Source organism: Durio zibethinus, chromosome 26, assembly GCF_047325235.1.
Source record: "Durio zibethinus cultivar Kanyao isolate XHJ-2024 chromosome 26, ASM4732523v1, whole genome shotgun sequence".
NCBI classification, from domain to species: domain Eukaryota; kingdom Viridiplantae; phylum Streptophyta; class Magnoliopsida; order Malvales; family Malvaceae; genus Durio; species Durio zibethinus.
This window is the reverse complement of record NC_143187.1, coordinates 11964138-11977976: the sequence shown is the minus strand read 5'-3', so window position 1 is coordinate 11977976 and position 13839 is coordinate 11964138. Positions and strand designations below refer to the sequence as shown.

The window sequence follows — 13839 nt, the reverse complement described above, 5'->3', positions numbered from 1 at the left end:
CTTCGTTAATTTGGGTTACAGTTGTTTTGTGATTGGCCTACTTTCGGTGATGAACATTTCATATTTGAAATGTTTAGTTCAATTTATATCAAATTTTGGTTGTTTTTACTTTTGAATCTAAGTTTTAGATCGTTTTAATTTAGTCAAATTTTCTTTTGATCTAATATGATGATTTCATACCTTATAAAAAATAATAATTTTAAATATAAAATTTTAACAACAGTTTAAATTTAAATTTAAATACTTGATAATAAACAAATAGTTTCATAAAAATGATACTTATGAACAATAACTTAACAAATTGGTCAATTTCTTTTTCTTATGTTAGCAAGTAAGCAGATTTTCATTATAAATTAATTTCGATATTCATCACCGTAAAGATTATTGTAAAATTATTTTTATAATAATATGAATTCATATATAAATACATTAATATACATAATCATTCACAAAAATTCCGAGCAATCTGATCCAATGGGTCCACAGGAATTCATTGTTATTACTATAGGAATTGTACTATTTGCTTTTTTGACTTGGATCCAACTCCCCAATTTAGTTGGCTCCACCAACTTTCTGTATCAACTTTCAATGCTACTTCTATAGTAAGCTTAAGACTGAAAATTTTGAGGTTTGATTAACGTTTCATCTGTGCATGATAATTAATTCGGATGGGTTCCTTCTTGCCATGTTCGATTGCCTTTAATATAAGTAATAGTAAGTTGTTCTTCTTTTTCTAGTTCGAAAACCCATACTAGTTTAAAACTTGTTAAACTTGATTATATTAATTAAAATATATATAATCAAGAAGCAAAACTTTTGTTCATACATGTTCTATAGCTGTGGTCAATGGTCACATAATAATCAAACCTAGTATTAATTAATGGTCTTTAATGGCACTTGGGCTTAGATTTATTCAGGAAATAAACATACGTACGTAGACATATCTATGTTGCCTGCTTTCGACCAAATTATAGTAAAAGTAATTTTTCTCTCAGTGTCAAGCTGGTTCCACTCCTGATGTATGGGCGTGGCAGAGATTTAATATGTGTACATTTCCTTGTTTTAGTGGTTAATTTGTTTATTTACAGAAGCGTAGAAAGCTAGCAGACCAGTTACTGCAGATCATTAACACCGGCCACAGTTAGCAGCTTGGCAGTTGGCTGTGGATTGGTACAACGAACAGCATTCATTAATATGGCAAATCGTCACTTGTACCATTTTCTTTTGGACCAATCTGCGCCAACATTTATTGGCTTGATCTACCTGCCAACATTTCAAAATTTTAATGGCGTTTGCTACTGTATTGTTACCCAACTTTTTATACAAAAAAGACCCAGCTCTAGGAAAAATTAGGAAAGAAATAGTTGTTAATGTTCAGATCCAACTTCAATTTTATGGAAATATGAATTAAAGCCCCAAGTTCATATCTCACAATATTTGAAATGATTGAATTACTAATATTCTTTAGTTTTTTCGGTTTATGATCATATATTTTGAGTATTGACGACAAAAGAAACCACTCTACAAAAGATTTCATGAGAAATTCGTATCCACAGGAAAAAATAAAAATTAAGGTCCAAAAGACTAGTTAAGAAAATTACATTAGAAGTTCTTTCTTTTTAACATCAGAACAATGGTCTTCTTGACTATTGTGCATTCATCTAATACAGTATTTTTTATCGATCGTTTACATCATTAGTCAAGCAAAATCGTTTTTATAATCCAGAACTTTTTTTCCAGCTAGCATCCACCGTGATAGCTTGTTCTTGCCATTTTGCCAATGGCAATGCAATGAATGTTCTTTTACTATCATTTAAGAGAATCAAGTGGCCGCTAACTTTATGGCCTGCAACGAGCCAGGCTGTCTTTAATTTTTTTTTCTATTTTTTTATTCTCTGTTACTTACTCCTGGGGATCGGAGGAGAAACATGGCGAGATGGTGTGGTAGTGCAAATTGATGCGATGAGCCAATGGCAAAGACGCGCGGATCAAATTAGATAGCGATTGCACCCCTTCCCCATTGTTATGGATTGGCCAACGCCAAAGGATTTGGTAACAAATTATTAATCCATGTTACTGTAGCAGTATTATTGCATTTATTACAACATATATTACAACATATCAATTTAATACATTAAAAATTTTATTTTCAGAATGCTTCTTAAGGACCGTAACGAAATTGATAAAAAAATCTTCTGTCTTAACTAACTGCACGTGGGTCAAGTTGTATTAAAAAAAATGAAATTAGTAATGTCTTATTATTATTATTATTATTATTATTATTATAAATAATTGTAAAGCATCCTTAGGCATCTCCCCTTAGTCTCCGATCAATTCCCAGACTGCTAAGAATCGCCAATAAATTAAGACCACAGAAGCAATAAAGTCTAACGGTTTTGGACATTGATGAATATGACGGATCACTTCATTATCAAAACGTTTGGTGTGGCTCTTAAATATTATTTAAGACAGCTTATATTTTTCTCTACAGATCATACAAAGTCCGCCAAAGACAATGTGGCTAATAAAGCTAAGCAGTTATCATGAATATTGTGAACAATGCTGAACATGAAGGCTGCCAGTTGCTTGCATACTGATACGGAAAAAGTTGTTTTTCAATTCAATACTTTGGACATTCTAATTTTATCTTATTGAATGCCATCGAAGAATTAATAACAACACGTAGAATTATAGCAAAAGGAAGATGAAAGAGCATTTGAGAGAATTTAATTAATCTACTAAAAAAACCATTTTGAGGACTGATCTACATCAAATCATTTGTCTGGTTGTTATTAACTAAATTTTTATTTATAGAATCATGACCAATTGGGCAAGCATTAAAAATGCAAGCGATCTCTTGCTTGCCTAGCAAAAATTAAAATCAATATTGTTACTCCCTCAGAGAGCACTCAAAATGGGTTCTAGATGAAATGCTTGAAATACATGATTAAACACTTAACAAACCATACCAAAAGTATTATTAATTAAATATATTATATAAGCTTCTACATTTTTCTTTTTCTTCCCTTTTGTTAGGGTCTTGTTGAAGCTTCAATTTCTTACCGGGGCAAGATGACAGCTTTGAGAGGGTTCTTCATCACAACAGTGAAAGAATAAGTCTCAGTCAAGTCGGGTCCAGAATCCGGAACCGGCAGCCACTTAAATGATTGAACCATCTTTGCAACCAACATATTTATGTGCAAAACGCCTAGACTCCAAGCCGGGCAAATCCGTCTCCCTGCCCCAAATGGCACCATCTTCACAGCCCGAGTCCCCGTCACGTCCACATTAACCCCATCACCATGCAAGAACCTCTCGGGTCGGAATTCACCTGGATCAGACCAAATATCAGGATTCTCAGTAATCCATGCAGTGTAGAACTCAACGTGAACCCCTGCTGGAATCGTGTAGCCACCAAGCTCAGTATCCTTTATAGCTGCATGAGATAAAAGAAAATGTCCTGGAGGGTGTCGCCTGAGAGTTTCTTTAACTACAGCATCAAGATAAGGCATTTTCTCCACATCTTCTTCTTTAATGTCGCCATCTTTGCCTACGCAACCAACAATTTCTTGGTACAACTTTTCTTGGATTTCTTGATTCATTACCAAGCTAAGCATAGCCCATTCAACTGTTGTTGCACTCGTATCAGTGCCGGCACTAATCACCTCAGAACATAGAGTCACGTACTCTTCTTCCCCTAGTGGGCCTCGGGTTGCTGGTTCTAGTCTAAAGAGAGAATCTATGTAGGCTGCACCGATTGGACTCACCATTTCTTGGTTAGGGTTTTCACCCTTCTCCACAAAAGCTCTTCTGTTATTTATCAGTGGAACCAAACACTCCAATTGCCTCTTCCTTAGTGCTTTAGCTTCTTTCATTTGCCGACGAAACAATGGAGTAAGGATAGGCAAGAAATCTGGTAGCTGTGGTGACGTTACCAGCATTACTTCTTTAAGTATGCTTTCTATTTTTTTAATCCGCTCTTCGGAGATCTTTGCACCAAAACATAAACAGATTAAGATGCTACATATAGTCAGCCTGCAGTTGCTCATTACCTCTACAAACCCATTCTCAAAAGCCTCGCTTTTGATTCTCTTAATGTGGTTTTCAACTGCCCATTTCCGGATCCAACTGCATTGCTTCACTCTCGTAGGCGTTATCAGCTCAGAGACAAAATTCTTGCGCAGGGCTCGCCAGAGAGGTCCATACTCAGCAGAGTTAATGGCACATTTCCCAACACTGAACACCAGCCGGATCGGTGAGTCCGGTGGCCTGGAGGCAAAAGTTGGGCCTTCCTGAACCAGGGCTTCATGGATGAGCCTGGAATCTGTAACAATCACCATAGTCCGTTGCCCCATTTGCAAGGTAAAAATTGGACCATATATTTTACGTAACTCACGTACTATAAAGACGAAATGTCGACGTTGGAGGATGATTTGGATCAGGTTTCCAACAAGGGGCCAACCGGATGGCCCTGGAGGGAGATTCTTAGGTGCGCCTCCAGTGACTGACCAGGACCGCCACCATAGACGAATGAAAATAAGTGCCAAACCAATGATGAAAAGATCTATCAACTCCATTTTTTTTTTATCTGAAGAGAAAAAAAGGAGGAAAACTAGTATACAACAGAGGGGTGAAGAATTTGTGGTTGGTTTTATAGAACAAGGAAAAGAGTGAATTAAATGAATTTGGTCCAACAGCTATCCGTACATTAATTTATTTCATCAGATACATTTACTATATGTTCAAGTAGTAGTACGCAACAATAGGTCACAAAAATTTAATGCCAATTACAAATTATATTGTTTATACAGCTACATATTGATTAATTTTCTCTGATGATACATATATATTTGTGCTAATTGCTCGGCGATTAAGTTCATGAAACTGTGGCGCTGACCTAGTTGTTAGCTTGTTGGACGTAAATTGAAATTATCATTGAGGGGATCTAATACCAATAATGGATTGATGCCCGATATGGGGTAGGATATAGTAGGAATTAGTTGGCTTATTAGCATCATGATCATAAGATTTCATGTACAGAGAATTTGTTAATTAACGAATAATGTAAATGTTAATGCATGTTTAATAAATTAAAAAATAGATCAAGAGTCAAGATTATTCGATTAGTGGACTCTATACAATAATATAATTAAGTTATCATCATTTAGAAAGGGTGAAGATATATAAGAGTAGGTGCAATGTGAAATTACATGGTAATAAATGATTATACTATACTCTTATTAAGTGGATTTGTGACACAAAATTTCCTTGTCATATCAAATTATCCAAACTGATAAAGGGGAGTAAAATAATTGTGTGTTGGTTTAGTCAAAGTAGCTTGGTTAAGCCATGTTTAAGAAAAGAACAAAGTAGGAAGATAATAAAGTAAGAAAAGAGAATTAAATAGTACTAATCCTGGTGTGATTGCCATGAAAAAGGAAAAGAATATTTGTATATCTCGATGGAATCATCAGCAATAAAAATCAAATGGTAATAAATTTGGTGCATGCATATACGTTTCAATTAGTTTAGGGATTTTTTTTTAATAACCGAAATTAGCCGGGTGGGGAATGTCAATTATTGGAGTGGGGTTGCCGGTTTTTGCATGCGTTGTCCATAACCAGTGTAAGCCGACATCGGTTGACCTAATATGGTAACCGGGAGTTAATGTGTGCCGTATCTGCTTACCTAAAAGTTTTAATGAAGTAAATGAAAAAGAAATACAATTGATTATGGTACCAAACACATGACTATGTCTCATCGGTGGTCATCTCATTGCATTTTTCTTATAGCTTACTCAAATATAGATCATGACAGTTGGCTCTGCACCTTTTCTCTGGTAGTCATCATCTATAATTCATATACATAATATAATGCTAAATGAATTGACTAGCCACTCTCTGTCTCTTTTTGCCAATTTGATTTTTCTTTAACTATTTTCTTTGCCGATACATTGGGTTGGCAATTGGCAGGAAAATTTATATATGAGTTGTGTTCATATTCACGAATTTCAGGGTTTCAATTTTAAATTTTAGTTGAATTTGTCAATGTAATATTTTGTAATATTATAAAATTATATAATTAAATGTAATATTAATAATTATATATTATAATTATAATAATATCAAAAATTACAATGATTACATAATTACATAATATTAAATTAATTCGGTCAAAGTCGATTTAAATTTCTCAAACTCAGTTAATTTGCAAGAGCTAGATCATTTTATTGAAAATATTCAACATGCATTGGCGCATGGCTTTTTTGTCTAGCTTTGGTGACTGTTTCGTATTAAAATATAGTAATTACCAAATGATCGAGAGACTGAATAAGTTTTGTCAATATTAATTTTAATTAGAACATTTATTTGGGTAAGAAGAAGAAACGTTAACCATAGAACTTGAATAAGCTAAATTTATGATAATAAATTTCGAAATATTTGTGCATGCTTTTTCCATAATTTAAATGATGATCTATTCATATAGTTACATATATAAATAATTCTCCCTTCATTCTCAATGAGAAAACCTAGCAACTTGAACTTTTGGTTTTAATTTACAATTCTCAAGTTAGAATGATAAAAAAACTAGGATATTAAATCGAGAAATATCATATGTATCCTAATTTTCTAATTATATATATATATATGTACGTATATACTTTTTGAGATAATAAACTTATGATTTTTTCTTGCAAAAGAAGTTATAATTTAAAAATAAAAAATAATTATAAGTTTTAAACAACATATAAATTAGTATGAATATATCATTCCTAATTTGTAAAACAAGACAGCTACCTGCCTTTTTCAATCCTAACTGTTTTCTGTATTAGTAATATGAAAAAGGCAGCTTTGCCATTCCCTTGATGGAAGTTGAAGAATGATAGAAAATGATTTTGGGTTTGGGCGGAAAAAGGCGGTTAATGATTAACATGAAAAATACATTTTCTAAGGAAACATGAGCTTAACCCAAAGGAAATAAGGGCCTGAAATCTCCAGATTGATTGCAACTGACTGGCCCCAAACATTCAAAGCCAACCCAAATCCTATCCGAATAATCTTAAACCCTCAATAAGCAAAGGCACAATGTTACAAGCTAAACCATGAAGTGGATGACTTCAGCGGGCTTAGTTTCAATATTCAGCAATGGCTACCAGAGTCTCTGTTCGCACGTTAGCATCACCCAATGCTTCTTCTTTACATAAATTTAACAAGAGCAACAGAAAAGAGTAATGTTTTGTCTTGTTTGAGTTCAAGCAAGAGAGAGCTTTATTGTTTATCTTCCAAAGTGGATGCTGCTCAAACACCTACTACTTCTGTTAATGAGTAATTTAGCTTCTTTTTCTTTTGTTTTTTGTGTTTTTGTTGTTGGGTTGAGAAGAATATATATATATATATATATCTATATATATATATATATATCTTTTGGATTAGAAATGAGAAGAAAAGGATAATAACTAAGTGGTTCTTTCTCTTAATGGGCGGTTAAAGCATATATATTTTTTTAAAATTTATTATTATGTTTTTCTAACGTTTCAGCTATAAATTTTGATATTTTAATTTGATTCCAGAACTCATGAAGATTTTGATAATCTCAAACATTGCCTAAAACATTTCTGATGTTTAGCATTTGAAAGAAAAGGCATGTAGGATTCTTGGCTTTAATTGACTTAAGACTTTCGAATATCTTTTTATCTCGATATGTAATAGCTATGAATGATGGAATAATTTTGATGCTCTTATGTTGTCAGTATTTGATGAATGTTACAGGTTTCTCTAAGTTCTTCTCTTATATGTGTCACTATATTGAGGTTACCCTTCTTTTTCTTGCTATTCATATCCTTTGATGCGAATTCTATATTTTGTAATTGAGATTCATTTCCTTTGCAGCTATCCCGAATATCATCGGTTGCTTCCATGTCCCTCCCACAATGGCCCGCCAAGAATTGAACACTTAGTTGTTTCAGAAGGAGGGCCTGTTCTAGAGTGTATCTATAAAGCACTGGATCTTCCTTCTCTGTAAGTTATTTTCCTTTTGTTTTAAACTGTATGATTTGTGATGTTCTGCAGTAATCTTTAATTAATCGGAGCAGAGTGATATATAGAAAATTTCTGTCTTTGAAGGTTTGTTGCAGATCTCATCCAATTTGGAGCAGTATGTTATGCCCTTGTGTGTCCACTGTCCACAGGCTGCTCCTAGTGCCACCTGAGAGCAAATTAGGATATTTGAAGAAGTTATAGCACCATCAGTTTTGAGTAAAAGAGCATGCATTAGGAAAAACTGTAAGAGAAGCACAGAAGACATTTCAAATAACCCATTTTGATCAGTTTGTACAATCCGGAACATACTTACGTGTCCAGTGCACCCCAATCGTTTCCCAGGGTGAAACACTGCATTTTACACTTGTTACTTTATTTTTTCCAGTGTTATATTATTGAGACTTGTATTTGGACCAGGTGTTATGAAATTGACTGGAAATCGAGATTCATAGCTGTGACTGACTCCTATGTGGTTTTGGACAAACCTACTGGTACATCTGTATGACACTGATTCTTTACTTTTTCAATTGTGATTTGAACTCAGGAAAGCTGTCACTATGTTTAATGCATGCCATAATTCAGTGCTTGTGAATGTAAGTTGTGGCATGATGTTCCTTTATCCTTCTTTCGGGGATTGCAAAGATCTGTGGTGAGTTAATAGTTGAATTATAACATCTATATTTTATGCCAACTTGCTAGGTTGGAGGAACTATAGACAAAATTGAAGAAAGTTGTGCAACATTTGCCAATCATGCCTTGGGATTTTCCACCCCATTGAAGACTACTCATCAGATAGATAATTGCGGCTGGTATCGAATCTTATGGATTTTACCTTGCTTGTGGTTGATTATAGACTTTATTTTGTTATTTCTATCATTTATTGGTAGGATAAGTAGTGTTGTGTTAGCTATGACTAAGGAGTGGTGCTCAGTTTTTTATGGAAAAATCGAGTCGTTTCTAATAGGTTTGTATAATTTGAGAACTGTTCTACTTGGGAGTTTCAACTCATAATTATAGCTTATATTTCAGTGATGTTATGTTTTTCAGAGTTTAACTAATTGACTATCTATGGGTGTGTATGATATTTAATTTAGCAAATGAGTATTTTTTTACTTTCTTTTAGTTTGTTCTTTTGTCAACTTTGCAGTTAAGCTTTCTGGTTTTATTCCAACAGGTGAAAAAGGTAAAAAAAACTTTTATCTTGCTCCTGTACCAATTGGAATATTAACACACTATATGCGTCCAATCAATATTGCTCCTAGACTGGTATCAGAAGGTAATACTGTCTCCTAAGCATTATAATTATGGTAGTTAATTTCTCAATTACACCCGAAAGACACTAAGAATGAGGAAAAAACATGGACAATAATGTTGTGGGACTCCATATTGCTTCTGTCTGTCCATGTGATGTCTCACCCTTTTCCCCTCTTTCCATCTTGTCAGTTGGTATGAGAAGGTAGTCTCCTAAGCATTATAATTATGGTATTTAATTTCTCAATTACACCCGAAAGACACTAAGAATGAGGAAAAAACATGGACAATAATGATGTGGGACTCCGTATTGCTTCTGTTGGTCCATGTGATGTCTCACCCTTTTCCCCTCTTTCCATCTTGTGAGTTGGTATGAGGGCCCTGTTTCTGTTTTAAAAGCTACTTGATTGGAATTTGGAAATAGGAAAGAATTGCATTCCTGTTATAGGCTTTTCAGTGGATATAGAAATTTTCTTCTGCTTAATGCATGATTTCTACAATTATGTGGAGATCGTTGTCCTAATTTTCTCGGTAAGTTTTACCTGAAATCTTTGCTTATTACCATTTTCTGTGTCCTATTTCAACTTTTATAATATGGATTGAACCTGGAATTTATATGACCTGCAGACTTTATTAAAGGATGGTACTTGTGCCAACTTGAGGTTATGGAATGCAAGGAGGTTCCCTGGCCGGATTCTGTCATTCAAGAAAACTATGCTATTGAAGGCTCTGGGTGGCCTTTGGAAGATCATTCTTATGAGTGTAAAATAAACTTTTGACTGGTCAGACTTGTCAGGTTATTCAGTTGTTTCTTTCTTTAGTCTTCTAAGACTCAAAGTTGACTTGATATGCAGTTCATAAGCCATGCATAGTGTTGGACTACGACTATACATTTCTTTATGGTGTCATTTTCCCCGACCTATGGTGGCATTGAAAAGGTAATCATAGAAATATATTGCCATACTTCCAGTAACATGCTCTTTCTTTTAGAGATGACTACTGCTTCCAAATTTCAAGAAAAGATTCTGTCAATATTATCGCGGGTTTTAGAAAATCTGGAGGGGCTAAAGTCTCAGAGAAATGAAATTATTGATTCCAGATTAATAAGTTACAATTACAAGGGTTTCTGAAATACAGTTCTGCTACAAAAAGTAGTTGGGTAGTCATATTGCAAGTAGACAGTCCAATTCTACATCCCTCAACCTTCATTAGGTGCTAGTTTTTTGTACTTCAATCTATGAAGCACGGACATAGATACTTAATACGGATACGATATGATATAGACATAATGACATGATAATTTTTAAAATGAAAACATGGATATAGCAAGACACGGTCACATGGCAATAAATTTTTTTTTTTTTTTATATATTATAATCATCAGGTAAAAATATATGGTAGATATTGGGCTGATTTTTAAAAGATATTTACTTTTGTAAAATTAAAAAAGTGATGATAGACACAATAATAAAATAACATATGGTGGCATTATTCACACGGGAGTTATCTTTTTCTTATTTTTTTTCTTTCTTGTATTAAGGTCAAGTTTGATACGTATTTTGACTTGTTTCAAGTGTTAAAGTATCGAACACGAATGAGTACGCGAGGGATTAAGAAATATTTGTGCTTCATAGACTTCAATTAATAGAGGGGAACAGAAAAGAACCTTGGTGTAACTTTTCATAGCATAGGCAAGAGAGTTTAATAACTACTAAACATCAGGTTCGTGCACAACTGGCTGCCTGTGGGACACCAATAGTGGCTGACTCAATTTACATGCCAGCTGCTATTGCAGATGGCCAATCCTGGACTTTAACCCATTTGGCAGATACAAGAAGTACACTAGTGAGAATGATAAAGACATGGCTATTACAGAGTGGATTGGCCAGTATGCAAGAGAGCCGAGTGTTGTCATTGGTCTCCAAGCATGTCAAAATTCATGGGATGATGGTGAGCACTTTTATGAAGCCAGATCTACCTCGTGGAGATCCAGAAAGGCTTAGATTGGATATGGTGGGTTGAGGATACACAGTAAATTGCAGCTTTTTTTTTTCCTATTACCTGATTTTAAGGTCCGTGCCACTGTTCACTCTTGCTGTAAAGGTCTCAATTCTGCTTACAAGGGGCTCTAGAATTTAAGTTACCAACTTGCAGGCATAGATTGAAGGAGCTGGCAGGTGATCAGAAAGGTTAGAGATGTTGCGCCTGAAGCAATAATCATAACAATATAGAAGTAATAGACAATAATCAATAATCAAATACGTAAAAAAAAATAAAGCACATCAAGATTTACGTAAAAAACCTTCCAGTGTAGAGGGAAAAAATCACGGGCCACCAAAAAAATCTTTACTATCAAATAATAGTTATACAAAGTTCTTCTCTAGCTAAAATTAGAGCTAATCAACAACTAGAGAAACAATTGAAGAAATCTCACCAAATAAGTGACTCAACAAATACACTCTGGATTTGTTCATAGAGAGCTTCAAACCTGATCTTCACTGTTCAGAATGTAGAACTCTGAATCATAAACCTCCTGACAAGGTTCTAACTCAATCGGACCACGGATCGACTTCCGTTCAATCAACTTTCCCTTCTCTTTTTTCTTTCTCTGCTTTTCCTGGCTTTTCTTCTTTCTCTGCTTGGTTTTCGACACACACATAAAACAATCTCACCTCTTTTTTATTAAGTAGCTAGGGCTCTGTGTAAAATAAAAGATCAAGGCCCATGGCCTTTACTTGGTCCAAAATCACTTACATGGGACTGGACCCCATTTTCCTAACAATCTCCCCCTCCAGCTTCATTAGGAGGAGATTCATCACCATAGCAGTTTCATTTGGAACTTACCTTGGCCAAAGAACTCATTCCGACCAAGTTACTACAAAGCTCAAGCTTTTCTTTGAGAAGTTTAACAAGATCATAAGTACCATTCTTTCGTAATGACTCCATCTTTTTTTTCATTACTTTTAACCAGTGCTCTCTATCCGGAGTAGCTTGCACACCTTGAAAGCTTTCTGACTCTCCTTCACTGGTAACTAAAATAAAATTTAAACTTGGATACCTGGTAGATGGCCTGCGCTCTTTAGTAGATCTCCTGGGCTGAGACTTTACATCATTTGATGCCGAAGGTAGCTCCCCCTGCTCAATACTCTAAGGTAGAGAGGATTGCTCTCCCTGCTTAAAACTAATAGCATTTGGCTCATCACCAACTGTAGCTGACTCATTCATATCCCCAAGTTCTGTTTTTTGCTCATTTTCACCATCTGTGGCTCTTTCCTGTGAAATCCCTGTCGGTGTTGAAATATCACTGTGTAGTCTTCTCATTTTTCTCAAAGTCTGCTATGGTTTCTTTTTCATGAAAGACCACATCCCTGCTTCTGACTGTCTTTCTCTTTACTGGATCCCATACCCTATAGCCAAATTTCTCATCACCATATCCTACAAACACACACTGTGTAGCTTTACTGTTAAGCTTTAATCTCTGCTCTTTCGGCATATGCATGAATGCTTTACACCCAAAAACTTTCAAGTGAGAGTATGAAGTATCTTTCCCTGTCCACACTTTTTCTGGAATGTCAAAGCCCAAAGGAACTGATGGTGACCTGTTAAGTAAATAAAAAGCTGTGTTGACTGTTTCACCCCAGAATGATTTTGGTAATTTTGTCATCCTCAACATACATATGACTTTTTTCACAATGGTGCGATTCATTCTTTCAGCTATACCATTATGCTGCGGTGTTTCAGGTTCTGTCCTCTCATGCTTAATCCCATGCTTTGAGCAATACTCTTCAAAGCCTTTAGATGTGTATTCCTCACCATTATCAGTTCGAATACACTTCAAGGGTAACCTTGTCATCCTTTCAACCATGACATGAAATTTTTGAAAATACTTGTGTACCTGAATTTTGTATTTCAACATATGCACCAAAGTCTTACGTAAAGCATCATCAATAAAAGTAACAAAATATCTGCTACCACCTACTAACTCAACCTCAATGGGATCACATACGTCAGAATAAATTAATTCTAATTTATTTTCTTTTCTCTGAGAACTTTTACGAAAAGAAACTCTATGATGCTTACCAAACAAACAATAATCACATGAATCGAGAGACATACCTTTAGTCAAGGGAATGAGAGACTGCTTTGCCAAAATTTGTAACCCTTTTTCATTCATGTGTGCCAGCCTTCTGTGCCATAAGTTTACTGAAGCATCATTTTCAACGGTATTTACCTGGTTACCGTTCAATTACATCCATGTCTTATACATTATGCAGCATAGTTTTCCCCTTGCAACTATCATAGATCCTTTGATAAGCTTCCATTATCCATTCTTTTATCGGTTTTCATATCCCTCCTTATCAAGGACATTAATAGCAAGCAAGTTCATTCTCATATCTGGAATGTGTCTGACATCTCTCAAAGTCAACATGCAGCCTGTACTAGTTTGTACAACAATATCACAAATCCCAACAATCTGCGACACACTCTTATTTTCCATCTTGGTACAATCAAAGTCTCCTGCTTTGTAAGTTGCAAACAATTCTCTCTT

The 13839-nt window shown here is 34.8% G+C and overlaps 1 protein-coding gene and 1 pseudogene across 2 annotated transcripts; one reads left to right on the top strand and one right to left on the bottom strand.

Moving 5' to 3' along the window:
- Positions 1-2732: 2732 nt before the first annotated feature.
- On the bottom strand, positions 2733-4605 carry LOC111318804 (cytochrome P450 77A4-like). Its single transcript, XM_022921671.2, has one exon. The coding sequence runs from the start codon at positions 4575-4577 to the stop codon at positions 3060-3062; it is 1518 nt and encodes a 505-aa protein (XP_022777406.2). The 5' UTR covers positions 4578-4605; the 3' UTR covers positions 2733-3059.
- Positions 4606-7124: 2519 nt separating this feature from the next.
- Positions 7125-11481, top strand: LOC111275172 (RNA pseudouridine synthase 6, chloroplastic-like; annotated as a pseudogene). Its single transcript, XR_016334183.1, has 6 exons — positions 7125-7325; positions 7890-8018; positions 8124-8382; positions 8457-8538; positions 8739-10228; positions 11013-11481. The product of XR_016334183.1 is annotated as an RNA pseudouridine synthase 6, chloroplastic-like (transcript).
- Positions 11482-13839: the final 2358 nt, after the last annotated feature.